Raw genomic sequence first — 17807 nt, forward strand, 5'->3', positions numbered from 1 at the left:
CTAAAGTACTGTCCTAGTCAGGGTTCCTATTGCTGTGACGAAACACCATGACCGAAAGCCCGCTGGGGAGGAAAGGGCTTATTTGGCTTATACTTCCACATTGCAGTCCACTACTGAAGGAAGCCAGGACAGGAACTCAAATAGGGCAGGAACCTGGAGGCAGGAGCTGATGCAGAGACCTTGGAGGGGTGTTGCTTATGAGCTTGCGCCTCATGGCTTTCTTATAGAATCCAGGACCACCAGCCCAGGGATGGTACCACCCACCATGGGCTGGGTCTTCCCACATCAACCACTAATTAAGAAAATGCCCTACGGAGGCGTTTTTTTTGTTTTTTTTTTTTTTTTTTTTTTTTTCTCAACTGAGGCTCCCTCCTTTCCAATGCCTCTCCCTTGTGTCAGGTTGGCATGGACTAGCCAACACAAGTACTCAAAGCATGAAACAGGCTACATTTCACACGATCATGTTTTGTACAGACCATGTTTTGCATAACAGGAGATGGTAATGCGTGTACCACAGTTCATACGATGCCACTAAACAACCCACCCCCCGCAACCCAAAAACCCTGAGAACAAATTCATGCATCATTTTTTTTTAAATGGAAAAAAGAACACCAACTTATATAAGACAGTAGATTCTAGATTTTACTAATAAAATGGGGGTGAATATAAAACTTTTCAACACATTTGAAATCACAGTACTCACAGTACTGAGGTACAGATGCAGGCTGCAGTGGCTTTTTAAGTGGGTGCTGGGGATCTGAACTCAAGCTAGTGTGACAAGCATTTTACTGACTGAGCCATGTCCCCGGCCCCTTCAGCAACACTGACTCAGACTTCCCATATGCCAGGTGCTGTTTCTGGTGCTGAGAACGCAGAAGTTACATAACAGACACGGTCCCTGCTTTCAACAGCCAGCAGTCTGCTCTACATACCAATAGCTAGTAAACCAAGAAAAAGGAAACACCGCAAGGCCTCGAGGGCTTTTCTTAGACTGATGCTGGGTTTTTCCAAGGAGATGGCACTTAAGGCTCAAGTGACGAAAAGAAACTTGTCACGGCAAGATCTGGAGAACTGCAAAGGCCCGAAGGGAGGCAAAGCCCTGTGTGTCTGTAGAGCAGTGGGACTGCTCATGCACCTAAAGCCGATAAGAAAGGAGCACACGGATATAGTCTCCAAGGTAGGGACCAGAATGTAGGGCCTGCACAGGCCAGGCCAGGCCAGGACGCCTGGGCTTTAGTCCAAATGGAAAGAGAAGGAACTGGAGGGTTTTTAAAAAGCACTAATAAAACGATCGTTTTATAACAAAATCCATTAGGTTAACCAGAGGAGGGTGCGCTACTGCCTTATTCATTTGTCATTAAGACACTCGGTACTCTCCCTTGTAGTGGGGGTGTGGGGGCGATGGCTTAGTCAGTAAAGTGCCCACCGGGTGTGCGTGTGTGTATGTGTGTGTGTGTGTGTGTGTGTGTGTGTGTGTGTGTGTGCAGGAAAGAGATGAACATGGGATAGAGAAGAGGTCACACCGAGCTGGGGTGACAGGATTGCCGACAGTGTGGGTGCAGGAGTGGCAGAGAGGGGAAAGAGAAGGGGGTTGAAAAGGGGGCTGCCAGGGCGCTGGCAGGAGCAGCTACATCACAGGTGGGAGACAGTGCGTTTCAGGTGGGAAGACCATGGAGGCATACGTTATTCCCATAAATCAAATGTTCATTTTTGGCCTCAGAGAAGTGAAGTGACGTGCCCAAAGCTACACAGCTGGTAATAACAGAGCTGGGATTAAGAACCAGGCCTGTTGGACCCTAGAGCTATTTTAAAAGTGTAACAGATAATGATGGCTAAGTGTCCCAGCTTTCCTCTGAGGAAATGCAGCTCTCTGACCTGTTCAACGTGGCCTTTCCGCATCTCCAGCACGGCCAGGTTGTTGTAGGCCTCCGCATGGTGGTTGTTGTGGACCAGGGCCAGCCTGAAGCACTGATGGGCCAAGTTTGTATCTCCTATTCCCTGAAAGGAAAAGTGCACGTTTGCACACATGAAGCCGCAGGCTCCCCACGCCACCCCGCCCCTCATTTTGAATATAAATCTCTCCAGCTACATAGAGAAAACCAGCACAATCACAGCAGGGAAGTGTGAGCTCTGTGCATGAGTTTAACTTGGAGATATAAAATGACGCAAGTCTCCAAACTGTCAGCTGGATTTACTATGTCTGAGAATTTCTTCACAGGAACATATGGTGACTTTTTCCTTAACAGGAAACATGCACACGCATGCACCACATAGACACACACACAAAAAACATACCACAGCAATGTGCCCCAGGTTGTACCAGACGTCAGCTGCCTCTTCTTCATTTTCTGCCAGGGAAAGGGCACGCTCAAATGAGGTCAGAGTCATATCATACTGCTGGGCGTAGAAGCAGCATAGCCCCAGATTGTTGAAAAGCTGGCAGTTATAAACTCCCATCTGCAAGAGGCGTCTTTGCAAAGAGGAGCACAAAGTGCTGTTAGACTACCTTTACCAACGTTGTTAGAAGTCAGTTCATTTAATAATTTTAGGACCCCTGGCGAACATTAACACAAGCATATCATAAATGGTTTTTTTTTTTTTCTTTTTTTGGTTTTTCGAGACAGGGTTTCTCTGCAGTTTTTTTAGAGCCTGTCCTGGAACTAGCTCTTGTAGACTAGGCTGGCCTCGAACTCACAGAGATCCGCCTGCCTCTGCCTCCCGAGTGCTGGGATTAAAGGCGTGCGCCACCACCGCCCGGCTATCATAAATGTTTTAAACAATGCTTATAACTTGTCATAGGGCACGTGTTCAGGGACAAGGTAGGGAAAGTGGTTTGTTTTATTTTGTTTTCTCCCTGCAAAAGCTTTATTAGAAAGAAAGGAGAAATGGTCACATAAGTTCATACATGTTACTTCAGAGGCCTCAGTACCTGTGAGGAATTCCCTGACACCTTCTCCAACCTGACGAGTGTGCTCCATGCTACCACCAAGCCTTCAGTAGTGCCCTGGGTTCTGCTGTGTACTGTGTGGTGCAAGTTCACTCCAGGGAACCTCTGCCACGGAAGGTGTTACTGGAGGTGGGTTTCTGTGTCCCCACTCAGCTGTCCCAAGGAAGCTCAAGGGCCCCACTTTGCTTCTCTGCATCATTAATCCGACAGCGCTCAAACACACAAATGAAAAGCCAGCCCAACCGCTTGAGAAGCCCATGACCCACTTTCGGGGTGGAGAGGACGGCCAGCTGCACAAGTGCAGGGTGGCATCTGTTTATTTTACGCTTCCAGCATGTGTTTGGAAAAGTTTGTCAGCTGCCGGTCCGCCCCTGTATATTACAAGGGTTGAAACCACCAGGTGAAAGTGAATTTTAGGGGCCAGTGGGATGGCTTGGTGGGTAATGGCGTCTGTGCCCAAGCCTGACGACCTGAGTTTGATCTCAAGGACTCAAGTAGTAGAAGGAGAGCCCTGGAGCGAAGGGAGCTAGCCTACAAGCAGGCCGTGCAGCATGCACACCTCCCTGACATGCACAGATAAACAGTAAACGTAATATCAAAAAGTGTAGCTTAGAAGCCACATGAGGGATAAAATAAGTATGTGCTCAGAACAAAACCAGACTATAATATACTTGGGAAAAGCTGAAAATGTCTCACAGAACAGGCAACCCTGTCTTACGTCCTTGTTAAGGTTCAGAACACAGAGCACCTGCAAACCTTCCTGCTCCAGGCTCCCTGTCTTTAGGCTTTGTGGTATTAAGGGGCAGTGACAGCAAGAACTATTTCAAGAAGCTCTTTAGCCTCTGTTGTTTCTTGACAACTAGCATGAACTCACATGGAGCTAAAATGAAAACGTGGCCACACAGGTTTGTTTTTCCAGGATGCCAGCCTGCACACCTACAAAGTACCGAATACCACTTTAACCTCAGGAAGCAGCCAAGAGATGCAGTTCTTAGATTTACACACATGTGGCCTTTCTAGCATTTCTCTACGTTTTCATTCCATCCCTGTACTGTTTCACCGACTTTGGCTGCAGACGCAATGTAACGCCCACCTGTAAAAGCGGAGCGCAATCTCTGGCTGGTCAGAATAAAAGTGGTTGCTTCCGATGCAGGCGATGGCTTCCACATGAGTATTGTCTTGTTTCAGAACTTCTCTGTAGTACTCCGCCGCAGAGGAACTATTGTTCATTTCCTAGTCCCCATCCAGACAGAAGAGCAACGTTTTATTAACACTGGACAAGAAGCTGCCTTTTTTTCTGACTAAGTTCGTTCATTCAACAGTATTTATTTCGAGCCTGCCATATGTCAGACTCTGTTCTAGACAGTAGGGATGAACTACGAACAAAAACATGAAGTCATCGTCCCCAAGGAGATGACAGCTGGTGGGGAAGACAAACAAGTGAGTCAGTGTAATGTCAGGGAAGGATGAGCCATGGAAAGAAACGGGGTGGGGTGAGCGGAGAGCGAAAGGGAGGCAGGGGCTGCTTGTTCTCAGTCACCTTGGAAGAAGCCGTCTAACTAAGAGAGGTGGTGGGGCCAGCATTTGGAGGTCGGGGGGAACAGTATCATTTGGCAGAGAGACCAAAGCACACAGGCCTAAAATGAAAACACTTAGAAGAAACATTTTCAAGTGAGCCTGGAGAAGGGGCAGCCAGAACCTGTTGAGGCCATGTGGAGAGCCTCAGACTTCATACTAAGTTGAGAGGCCATCAGGGGATTAGAAACAGCGGCATGCCCCAAACATGCTGCCTCTTGTTTAAGGAGTTACCTGGTGGCTGACTACAGGCTGTACCAAACAGGAAGACAAGGCCAAAGAAAGACCAGATCTAGGAATGAAACAAAAGCCACCCAGACCTAGTTTTGAAATACATACATAGGTTAAAAAAAAAAAAAAACAAAGGAGCCTTCTGCAGTTGCTGTATTCATTTGTAAAACACTAGTAAACACAAATAAATGTCTCTAATTGTTCCAACCTACAAAAGAAATCAAGTTTGCAGAAAGAAGTGGGCACAAAATGGCCTTTATTTGGGGAGAAAGCATTTTGATGAGGGACAGTCACCATAGCCCCCAAAGTAGGGAAGCATCAGGAGAGACTGCATCAAGGGAGACCTTCAATTCCCAAAATGGAGCTTCATCAGGTGAGATGCCCACCATGTGCAGCCTGAGGGTCCTGAAGGAAAAGGTCCTTCAAGGACAAGGGTGGTTGCTGCCTCTTGCAGGTTCTTGGGGTGGGATGGGGTGGGGTAAGCTCTATACCAGGCTCTAACCTGGCCTGGCCTACATTCCAGGGGCCACAAGAAAGGGAAGCACTAGGTAAAAGTACATAGTTCAAAGTTGTCCTAAGTCCAAGGACTGGGGCCGGGTTTGTTCATAGCTCTAAGTGGAAGGGAGGGAACTGAATTCATTCTGAGTGCTGGAAAAATCACAGCACATTTTGTCAGCTCTGTCCCAGAGCCAAGAGGGGTGTGTCCTGAGTTCCAGGATGGGGCAGTTAGCAGGTCTATGACATAATACTAGCTTTACTAAAATTTGAGGCATATTCTCACCATGTTGTCCAGTCTGGACTTGAGCCCGAGCTTGAGCTATCCTCATCCTTTAGCTGCCTTAGTAGGTGGACTACAGGCAGATGTGACCACATCTGGCTCAACAGATACTATTAATAAAGGTACCACCTCATACATCTACCTCAAGGACCAGTCCATCCTCCACAAAGCTTTCTTTATGTTCAGCTTCACACAGATCTCTTCTGCCTCTCAAGCTACATGACACCCACTATCACCCACACACTTGGTCTTACCACAGGAGGACTCTTATTAATGTTAGATCTGAACCATTTTTAAATCAAATTCAAAAGACCCTGACAACTGCAAGAAGCACCACACACTGCTTCTTTAAACACAGAACTAGTATTTGGTACAAGACTCACGTGACCAGGCTTGTACCCCAGACCACATTGCATCTTTATACATAGAAAGAAGTATGTAAAGTAAGTTCTTTCATACACAGTCAGATTCTTCCAAGTCCCCATTTTACTTGGTCATCCGTGTACTGTCTGTGCACTCAGTGTTTTGCTCTTTAAATTTTCTTAATAACTTTATATGTCTGTGGGATACAGTGAGCAGCCTTGACAGACACATAGTATAGAATGAACATATCTGGCTGATATACATATCTGTAGCCTCACCTACTTCTCATCTTTGAGATGAAGAGGGTTAAGATCCACTACAATGCTCCAGACAGTGCTCCCCATCACTGCTCAGGATTCCCTTGCAAGCTCCTGCTTTGGGAGGCCGATGCCTGTGCTTTCTGGATTTAACCAGCAGGTGTCAATAAAAGCTTTCAGGCAACAATCAGAAGTAATTACCATCTTCACCATGTTGGCTAGATGGAATAATCACCAGGTTTTTACAAGGTCTGCAGATAAGGAAAACTACACAGCAGCTGTTACTTGGCTACAAGGAGCAAAAGAAAAATGTGGTGTATATCAACACAATGGAATACTACTCAGCCATTAAGAAGACAAAGTTATGTCATTTGCAGGAAAACAGAACTGGAGATCATCATGTTAAGGCTCAGAAAGACAAGTATGTTTTCTCTCAAACATGGAATCTAGACTTAAGAAAAAAAACAGACTTGAAACAGAAAAGTAGAGGGATGACCAGGGGAAGGAGGCAGGGGGACACAAGACAGAAAGGAGGTGGTAAATAAGATCAAAATACATGAAACTCATTACTTTGTACAACTACCACATGGTAATGCAAGGAAAGATGCTACATTTCGTTCGATGCAGTCCCATATCAGAGATGTTCAAATATGGAAAAGGGGTCTTGTGTGTCTATATGCATATGTGTGTGCATGTGTTTTACTATGCATATAGATGGGTGTGTACATGCACTCTTCAACTACCAAGCACTTTGAATTTTACGACAGGGCAACTCATTGGCCTGCAATCCCAGTTGGGTTAGGCTGCAGGTGCTTGAAGACCAAGTGCACTGATGCATGGTTCTCTCTCAGTGAAGTGGCCAATGGCCAGCCAGAGCACTTTTTCTTTCTTGTGTGTGACATTATTTGTGCACACATTTGTCTGTGTGTGTGTGTACATGTGGAGGCTAGATGCCAATGCTGGGTGACTTCCCCTATTGCTCACCCTATTTTCTTTTAAGAACGGGTTTCTAACTGAAACTAGAGCTCATTAGTTTAGCTAGACTGGCTGGCCATTGGGTTCCAGGAATCTTCCTGTCACAACCTCCCCAGTGCTAGGATTACACGTGCACACCACATCTGGCCTTTTTTTCTGTGGGTTCTGAGGACTGACCTTGAGCCGTCTGTCAGGCTTGCCAGGCAAGCACATTCTTAACTGAGTTATCACACCAGCCCATAGTGTGTTTGTATTTTTCTGACCAAAACATGTCACATACTCATAAACTACCCAGTTCCTTTCAGCGAACCTTGGTTTCTTTACATCTTTTAATCAAAAGAACAAGATATAAAACATCTTTACATAGCTGTACACTCTACTAGAGGGAAATTCTTAAAGTAAAAGTGCCCCCAAAGAACCTGGTTTGACCTCTCCTTGGTGACTATAAAAACTTCCAGGAGGGCTGCATCAACTGCGTTTCAACCATCAACAGTGCTCACACATGGAATTTGTTTCTTCACACCCTTGAGAGCCTAGGTTCTATGGAACTTTTTCACCTCTGCCAATCCAATCAACTGGGAAGTGACCTATGGCTGGTCTAGCTTTTAACTCTTCAATTCTGACAGAGATGGGGCATTTAACATATGAGACATCACACTTGCTTTTTCTATGAGCTGCCAATGTGTGTCCCGTGTCTATTTTCGTAGCTAGCCTGCCTTTTGCCCTCTATCACTGGCATTCTGTGCTGCTGTCGCAGAATAGCACAGGGAGAATAATCTATAGTGAATAGAAAGGTATTCAGCTATGTTTTGGAGGCTGCTGAGCCCAAGATCCAGAGGTGGCATCTGGTGAGGCTACCACACTCACCGGACTCTCACCTGCCATCTACCCCAGGCACAACAGGCATTTTCACTGGGTGATATCCTAACCTTTTAAGTTTGATTTTATTTAATTTTTTTCTACATAGGATTATTTTTTGAGCTCATAGGGTTCCGCCTGCCTCTCCTTCCCCAGTGCTGAGATTAAAGGCATGCACCACTGTGCTTGGTTTTGGTATATAGGACATCTATGTAGGGAATGAAAGTTCTCACACATCAGTCTTTCCTGTTATGCCTTTATTACTTGATTTTGAATAAAAAGATTTTCCTCAGGTAGAAGTGACAGGTGGCTTAGTGGTTAAGAGCACTGGATGCTTTTCCAGAGGCCCTGAGTTCCATTCCCAGCACCCACATGATGGCTCACGAAAGTATCTAAAGCCTTCTTCTGGCCACGGGCACCAAACATGCACTGTGGTGCACAGACTTACATCCAGGTAAAACCACCATACACACACACACACACACACACACACACACAAATAACTGAATAAATAAAAAAATTTCCTTATTCTAATTTATACCAAGAATCTGCTTATGGTTTTTTTTTTTTTTTTTTTTTTTTTTAATGTTCATGGTTTCTTTGCTGGATGGTTTTAACTCTCACCTTGATACAACCGAGAATCACCCAGGAGGAAAGTCTTAACGAAGATTTACCTAGACCAGGTTAGCCCATGGGATGTCTGTGGGGGCTGTGTTGACTATTAGACCAGGTTAGCCTATGGGATGTCTGTGGGGGCTGTGTTGACTATTAGACGAGGTTAGCCTATGGGATGTCTGTGGGGGCTGTGTTGACTATTAGACCAGGTTGACCTATGTGATGTCTGTGGGGGCTGTGTTGACTATTGCTATAGGGAAGATCCAACACATCATGGGGATCACCATTCCCCCCTAGGCATGGTGTTCTAAACAGTATGAAAAGAGAAAGCTTGTTGAGAGCAAGCTAGGGTGTGCTTTGTTCTCTCTTTGCTCTTAACTAGAGGTGAGATGTGACTAGCTGCTTAAGTTTTTGCCTTGACTTCCCCTATGGGTTTTAATCTAAAATTGTAAGCTAAATAAACCATTTCTTCCCTAAGTTGTTTTCATCAGGATATTTAACAGAAGAGTTTCATGTTTTGAAGTTTTAACTCTTTTTTAAAAGTCTAAATCTGAGAGCTCGGGACATGGCTCAGTCAGTAAAGTTCTTGTCTCAGAAACACTGAGGACCTGAGTTCAAGGCCCAGAAAACACATTAAAAAGCCAGCTATGGTGACTCGTGTGTAATTTCAGTGCTGGCAAGGGGAGTCCCGGGGCTTATGGGCCAGCCAGGCAGCAACTAGCCAGGCTACACTAATTGATGAGCCCCAATTTCAGAAACAAGTGAGATGGCTCCTACGGCCTCACACCAAGGTTGACTTCTGACCTCATAGTACACATACATGTATACACATACACACAGCTTAAATCTGGCTGAAATCATTGTTTTAATACATGAAACATTTGTTCATTTGCTTTAATTTTAAAGTATTTAATTAATATCTAGTAACTCAATCTTTGTCACATCCTAAATTTTCACGTGGTGTCTCTTTTTGTCCTTAAACTTATTCCTGCATCAGAACTGGTTAAATCATAATAGTTCGAGAATAGATCTTAACAGCATATACTTAAAATAACATTTCCATGTATGTAAATATTGCCTCAAGTGTGCAATAAACTTGATATTAGTTTAAGTGATTTTTAAAGTGGTTATTTCTGAACCAATTCATGAAATATGAACTATACTTACAGCTGAATTATTTGAAGTAAAATTGCAAATAGCTCAAGGATGTGAATTCTGCAGTGGTTTTGCTCAGAATAGCAAAGAAATGCATTCAAAATACAAAGGCCTGCGACAGAGATTGATGGGCCATACTTCTTACACATGCCTGAGGCAATTTCCACACACAATAAAGTTGAAAGGCCACTAGAATAACATTTCCAGGATTAGGTTTCTAATTTCAGATATTTTTTTTGGCAACGAATAGTTAAAATGAGGACCTTTCTACCAAAATGCCTCAAAAAATTTCAAAAGCATCAAAAATTTAATAAAGATGCATAACTTAAGCAAGTGTCTGTAAGAAATGCAAGGAAGCAGGGGTTGTACATGCTCACTGTAAAGCAGGAACCACTCAGACCATGACAGAATGAACACAGCAGTAAGGAAGGAACACAACAGGGGAAACCCTAGAGAAAAGCAAAGTCCTCAGAGGCAAATGCGGTGTGGCTACAAACTAAGGACTTAGCTAATTATCCTCCAAACCACTGTCACACAAAGAGCAAAGGAATCCTCCAGAAATCTGGCTCTGGCGTGGTAAGCTTTGGAAGAAAGGAAATTAACTGCAAAGGAGGGTGGAGGATGGGGGGCTCTACAGTGTCCTTGCAAGTAGGCTATTCTCCTGTCTACTCCTCTTCCTGCTGCTGCCAACTCCACCCAGAAGAGAAGGGAGAAGGTAGCCAATAAAAGACTGTTATCTGTAGGACCTCTGGGTGTTGTGGTGCACAAGGGCAACCCCAGCACACCAGAGATGTGGGCAGGAGGATGGAGAGTTGAAGGCCAGTCAGGGAATCTGTTCAGAGCCTTGGCCTATCCCAGCCTTAGCAACAGTGACTGCAGCAGACAGGCATAGACGGAATTCTTCTGAAAAGCAGTCATAATTAAAGACGCTGAAAGCTAAATCTTCTGTCAAAAGGAAGGACAAAGAGTCTGAGAGATGCGAAGGGCAGGGTCCAGTGGTCTAATCACCACCCAGAGTAGCCACCATTGGCAATAGCAAGAATCGTCCGGCTTCCATGGGTGACTCTATTTTATTTTCTTTCTAGGCATCTTGGTCAAAGGTTCATTCATACTCCACCTATTTAAGGTCACAACAAGTAAAGATAGAAAATAATGACATTTTGATTTGACTGGCCAAAGTCTTCTGTGTGTGTATTCAAGTTAGGTTTCAGAAAGGAAGCTTCTTCCTAGACAATTTAAAAATTACTTATTTTCACTCAAAAAGTAATTTGTCAGTGGGGTATGGCAGTCTGTACCTGTAACACAGAACTAGAGAGGCTGAGAGGGGAGTATCACCTCATGTCCAGAGACAACCTTTACATTGTAAGTTCCAGGTCAGCCTGGGCTATATAAAGAGGCCCTGTCTTGAGAAATCAAATCAAAGGAACAAAACACAGAATTCAAGTTTCTCATACAAAATTTTAAAAATAGAGTGTTGGGTTTCAAACCCAGGACAAATGGCTGAAGTGCCGATTTAACATAACAAAGTAGACCTAACCAGTGGGTTCTGTCTGCGTCCCTTAGCCCCTGCAGGTTACAGGGTCCTCTTGGCTGTCACATTCCACTCCTATCCTGGGAGCTGGGCTGCTCTTCCCTATATGAAGTAACCATTTTGGTTAGCGCTCACTTTGTACCTGTGGGCCTCCTGGCTGCTGTACCTGGCTCCCCTCTCTCTCCTCCCCTGCTCCCTGTCTCCTCACATGGCACAGCTCAGGCCTCTGGACTCTCCGAGATGTCCCTGCCTCTGACTACGCTCTCCCACATGTCTATAGTAACCTTCCTCCTCCACCACACCTAGGAGCAGTCATGGCCTTTCCTTTCTGTTTTTATGTCTTTCTCCCCTCCCCATCCATCTGGTGCTGAAACCTGGAAACAGTCATGTTCCTTTCCTTTTTATTTTTTTCTTTCCTACAGAAGGTATAAGGAAATAAAAATCATCCACAAGCTATCATCTATATCATCTAGACATAGAAACCCTCAATCTCTTCCACTTTTGTTTGTAAAATATTACAAGTAGCATCTTCCAAGGAATTTAAAGAAAACAGAGATCTGTAATTTACTTCAGATGTGGTTAAACATTTGCTCTTAGTCTAATGTAAATGCCTTATATTAAATTTTAAGCTCTAACATAAAAAAGAAGACAGAGATATATGTGTTTAATATTGTATTAAAAGTTCTAAACAATGTTTAAAGTAAATTATTAAAACTGATTCTTTTATTTATAAAAAGATATTTAATAGAATCTGTCAATAAGATCTTGAAATTTAAAGAATGGCTAATATCAAACTGACTTTTAAAAAGTAATGCATTTTTATCCACCATCATCAAATAGAAATTACAACATTTCATTTGTAGCAATACATCCATTCATAGTAGTACATCCATTCATGTTATACCCAGGAGTACACGTGTGCATGGAAGAGTTAACAGAAGGCCTGAGGTTGCTATTCTTAGGAAGGTATGTACTGGGGAACTCAGCTGATTCCTGCTCTCATACAAACTTTCCCCAGATGACAAGAGCCTTGCTAATGCGACACTATTGGTACCGTGTGGTTTGTGCTGATACATGCTAATTCTGGTACATGATAGGCATATGGTGTCCACACACAGTCTCTAATGAGACTCCTGGCAGACAACACTCTGCGGGAGTTGTCACAACTTGTTGCTGGAAGTATTAAGTGTGCTCCTTGTGACTCCATGTTGTGACTACCCGACAGAGACATTAAAAGGGTGTTCTTCTGAACAGAGCTGAAACATTCTATCCTGCAGGGACGCTATTAAGCTCAAAAAGTGAGCAACTCAAATGCTTCAGGAAGTCCCCGAAACTGACCAGATGCATTAGGTTCCTCTTTCCCCAAGCATATATCCACTGTCAAGAGTAGCACTCAGGAAAACTGAGCTGCCTAGGAGAGGCTCAGACAAGATGAACCAGCCAACTCCCCTGGGGGAAGCAGGCACCAGTTCAGCTGTCTAGGAGAAGCAAAGATCAGCAGACCTACACGGAAAAGCACAGACCACTTGCACTGCCTGAAACAGACAAGTCTCCAGCCTGTGAGCTGGCAGCATGCTCCCGGTTTCCAGCTTTTGTGAGCTGTCACCCAGGCTGGGGTGGGCTTTGGTGATGCAACTGTCTATGAGTTATTTCCTCATAAGTAACCCTTCATCTATACTCCTATAAGTAACACCCCCCCCAAAAAAATCACTGGTCCCCCAATGTGGACTTTGGTGGTATCTGCACTTTTGTCTGTCACTGGTTCCCTAGCTGGGATAAGTAGATGTTGGTAGTGTCAATTAACACTGCACTAGCCGAGATCTTTTAGAAGCTTATCCCTTGCTTCCTCTGAACTTTGCCTTCGAGCCTTTTCCCTTTACTTTTTTGAATTTGTTTTGTGTCTTTTTCCCACTAATACAATGTTCCTTGCTGGATGTTGTATGCTGTGTTTTGGGAGTCTTAACGAAAGGACTGAATTTTAGCGTGGTTTGGTGACTTCCCCGACAACCTTTCTGGGAATGCTCACAAAACATTCACCGGAGGACAAAAATGAATGAAGCAACTAAAGAGTTATGTCATACTTGAGAATGGAAAGAAAGGCAGCCTGCTTACCCATGCTGTCAATCAAATATTAACTATCAATCTAAGTCATTATGCCTGCAAAGCTAAAAAAAAATAATTCTCAAGGCACCAGTCTTAAAATCAACATGGAAAAGCAGAGAGATAAATTTTCAATTGTAAAAGAGAAAAACCAGGGGGTAGGATTACCTAATCTAGCCTCGGAATTATTGTAATGCTATAATAATTAGCAGGAAAGAGAAGTTAATGAAACTTTTCTACTGAATCTGAGAACATGAATCTAAAACTGTATAAGAATAAGAGTCCAAACTGTGAAGACAATCCCGACAGGGTAAACCTACCAGCTACCATTAGAAAACTACAGAAATGTAGCTAGAATGAGCTTGGAAAGAGGCTGGGTAAACAGACCAATGAAACAGATAGAAGGCTCAGGCATGTCTACCAGAAATGGGAAAAGCAAGCAAACAAACAAACCCCCACATAGTTGGTGTTACAGATCTTGGGAAAGGATTAAGTGTGCTGAGGTAACAGGCTACCCATGCAGGAAAAATAAGTTAAGTTCCTGTCTTGTATCATTGACCTCTGGGTGTTTAAAATACTTCATTATAAAAATCTAGCTGAATTAAATACACACAGCAAAATCTCTCCTTATACTGCTGAATCCCTGCCAACGATCTTAATTTTATAAACTGCTCCCTACTAGGACCCCAAGGGCCTATGAGCTTTTTAAAGTAGCACACAACCTCAATTTTACACCAGCCTTAAAAATAATGTGAACCTTACCTCGTAGATCCTGGCAATTCCACAAAGCAGGGTCACCTCGCCTGGAAATTTATCTAAGCCTTGTTTGAATAGATTTAAAGCAGTCACAGGTTGATCCAGTATGATATAAACCTAAAAGCAAGATATATTTCAATAAGATTACTTTAAGCAAAATTTATTTCAATAAGATTACTGGTTTTTAAAATAATAGCATTTATATGACAAGTTTTAATTATTGGTTAAAAACAAATTTTCTCCCAAGAAATTAATGAATTTTCATAGACATAATTAGATTCTAATAATGACTTTACAGTGTATCTGCATATTATACATAAAATTCATCACCCCAAGAAATGTTTACTGTGGAGATATTATTGTCACAAAGACTGGGTAATACATAAACGAGAAAGGGCCAGGGGAGCATTTTCCTGCTGCCCACACCAACCCTCCACTCCCTATGAGTCTTTCTCTGATATTCACATCTTTTTGGTTTGTCTCTTGACTCACTAATTTCAACCAGGGTAACGTGCATGACTATGGGTTTCAAGCTACCCACAGGAGCCTGGAGGGCTCACCGGTGGACACACAACTGAAGACAATGACTGTCCTTCACCTAGAATATACCGGTAGCCAAGAGTTCAGCGGGATGGAATGCGGTCTTACAAGTCCTTTGTTCAACTGTGACTGACTGAGTTTAGGCTTAGGCTCATGCAAGCAATTCTAACTGCTATGAGATCATGATTGCAACGTCTGTGTTTCGCCCAGAAGACAGCAGTTCACAGCCCTTTCTCCTCCTTCCCTGCTCTTTCCCTGTGCACAGCACACTTGGAAACTTTTCGACAGATAGACCACAATAATGTAAAACCTACCACTTCAGCAAGTGTTTTCATTCAAAGAGGCCTTGATGAGGCTCAGGCGATGACTTTATCCCAATACAAGTAGAGCTTCCCTTCTCGGAAATGTTTTACCACAGAAGTATGCTCAAATTCTGATTTTGGGGTATTCTGGGGGTATTGCAGAACACAAGTCTAAATGTGAAATTCATTGATTTTTTTAAAATGTTTTTATTTTTACTTTGTGTATGGGTGTTTTGTCTGCATGTATGTTTGTGCACTATTTGTGTGCCTGGAACCCTTGGAGGCCAGAAGAGGGTGTCAGATCTCTTGGGACTAGAGTTTGGATGGTTGTGAGCCATGATGTGGGTGCTGGGAATCGAGCTGGATCCTCTGGAGGAGCAACAAATGCTTTAACTGCTGAGCCATCTCCAGCCGTTTCACTGATGTTTTTCCATCTACATGTAAGGCAGTTTTACACAATAATTTTATTGTACCCGTGTTTCCACTTGTGGCAATCATATGGTGGCATTCAGTACATTTCAGATTTGGGAGCACTCCAGATTAGGAATGTTCAATCTGCACTGAAAATTATAGGTGGCCCAGTACTGGAGCTACAGTCACATCAAACAGCACAGTGGACTTGAGCTTGCTGCTCTCAGCTCAGTGATGCTGAAAATTTGACCTCCTGCTGTCTCATTTTCCTTAGCAGCACAAAGTATAAAACCTACCCTGTAGGGTTACTTTATGGGTTAAATGAACCTGTCTTTACTAACAAGCCTGCTACAATATCCTATACTGAATCATGCTCAGAGATGAGTAACTTATGTCCTATAAAACAATCTACAAAATGGTCCCTGTTCTTAGAGCAGGGTTTGCTAGCATAGGCCTGGAATCTCAGCTACTCAAGAAGCTGAAGCAGGAGGATGGTGAGTTCAAAGTCTATCTGGACTATACAGTGAAATCCTGTTTTGAAAACAAAGGGGCTTGTTTTCTACAACCTGCTCAGGTTTGCGACAAAATAGATTGCAGAAAATGCCTTTTTGTTACCTACAGGGTGGTGAGTCTATGGTGTTTCCTTCTGTCCTAAAAAACAATCTGTCAAAGGGATTTTCTTCTTTTTCCACAGCCATCAACTCCTTGTGCCGTGGGTACCCTCCATATGTTATTTTTCACTTGCTATAAAAAATAAGTCTGAACATATTAACTTGCCAAATATTCCAGAAGGAACTGGCAACTTTACCCCATTCAGTGGCCAGCACCCTAAGTAGACAGTTTTCACTCAAGTTAAGAATATTTACTTACTTTCGCCAGATAGAGAAATGTGTCTACCATTTCCTGCTGCTTCAGGGCTGACTTAAACTGCTTCTCTGCTTCACGGTACATTCCTAACCTAGAAAAAGCCATTTAAAAAATCAGACATGCAATTGGAAAATTAATACTACATCATTGTTTTTCCAACCCTGAGGATATGAACAGTCACATCTCACCCTAGAGCAAGCATATACCAAAGCAGGTGATGCTGGGCACACAGACAGTAACAGGTATGCTAACAAAAGCTAGCGAGAAGTCACCTGTCTCCCAGAGTCATGAGATACCTAAGCCTCGGATGGTGTAAAGACTACAAGCGTGTTGCAGCAGGACCACACGCTGTCTCTAACAGGGTCACATCAGGTCACCACTGCGAGAGCTTATGATCAGCTCACATACGGCAAGTGACCTGGATAACTGTGGAGCTGCCACTCTGCTGAAGAGCTAAAGGACAGCGTTTCTTTGAAAACATCTCCTTCCCTAAGACAAGCCCCGCCCCCTCTAGTTATCCTATACCATCTTAATGAAAGCAACAATCGCCAGCTGCATCCTACAGCTACAGCATCACTTTTCTACAGATCTTGCTTTCCTCTGCCCTTAGTGTCAGCTCCTCTGTGAATCTGAAACTGGATCCTTGCCTAAGTGACTGATTTGATGTCAATGTCCACCCCTGTGGCCCAGGAAGCACGGTTACGACCAGGACATTCACCAAAGCACATATGACTTTCATTCAGCTTGTCCTGAGTAGACCTGTTCTGCTTTCTGATAACTATTCACTCTTAGCAATCTATGAGCTACTTAGATATACTTGTTCTGTAAAATATACTGAAAATTATTTACAATATGATCTCCATGGTGCTAATCTCACATGCAGTCTGGAAAGAATAGCTTTGGTCATTTTTTTTCATGATCTAGACTTCAATCAAGCATTGGTGTAGCTGATATACTAGCAGCTGCTGTCAGATGGAATTAAAGTGATGTGAGGTGACTTCAACAGATTAGTGTAAAGTTAAAGGTCCCTTCCTCTTCACAGACTATGTATAAAATATTATCAAAGAACCCAAAGTTCTGAGAAATAGAAATAATAAACAATAAAATGAATTTGTCACACAAATTATTGAACAAAAGAACAGAGTACGGCATATTCAAAGATATCTAAGGAATGGGGAAATTGCTCAGTTGATAAAGTACTTGAAATAGAGCATGGGGACCAGAGTTCAATCCCCCATATACAATGTGGGCCTAGTGACATGCACATGTAATTCCAATGCTGGGGAGGCAGAGACAAGTGGGGAGATCACTGGACCTTACTGGACAATCAGCCTGGCCCAATTGGCCAACCTCAGACCAAGAGAACATGTGAGAAAAAGGTGTAAGGCACCTAAGGAATGACACCTGAAGAGGACCTCTGGCTTCCACATATGCACACATCCTCTCTCTCTCTCTTTCTATTCCCCCCATACACACACACACACACACACACACAAATACACAAACACACACACACACTTTCAAGAAACACATTTAGACACATCAA

At 43.4% G+C, this 17807-nt stretch overlaps 1 protein-coding gene across 2 annotated transcripts in view; it reads right to left on the bottom strand.

The window, feature by feature from the left end:
* Nucleotides 1-17807, bottom strand: part of Ttc8 (tetratricopeptide repeat domain 8) — a 54242-nt gene that overhangs the window by 3897 nt on the left and 32538 nt on the right. For both annotated transcript variants that reach the window (XM_038336806.1, XM_038336807.1), the window contains 5 exons: nt 16265-16352; nt 14148-14258; nt 4041-4180; nt 2296-2470; nt 1876-1998 (listed from right to left, as the gene is read on the bottom strand). In XM_038336806.1, the coding sequence (XP_038192734.1) occupies nt 1876-1998; nt 2296-2470; nt 4041-4180; nt 14148-14258; nt 16265-16352 (637 nt within the window). The remainder of the gene's footprint in view (nt 1-1875; nt 1999-2295; nt 2471-4040; nt 4181-14147; nt 14259-16264; nt 16353-17807) is intronic.

The sequence above is a fragment of the Arvicola amphibius genome, chromosome 7 (genome assembly GCF_903992535.2).
Source record: "Arvicola amphibius chromosome 7, mArvAmp1.2, whole genome shotgun sequence".
Classification (NCBI taxonomy): domain Eukaryota; kingdom Metazoa; phylum Chordata; class Mammalia; order Rodentia; family Cricetidae; genus Arvicola; species Arvicola amphibius.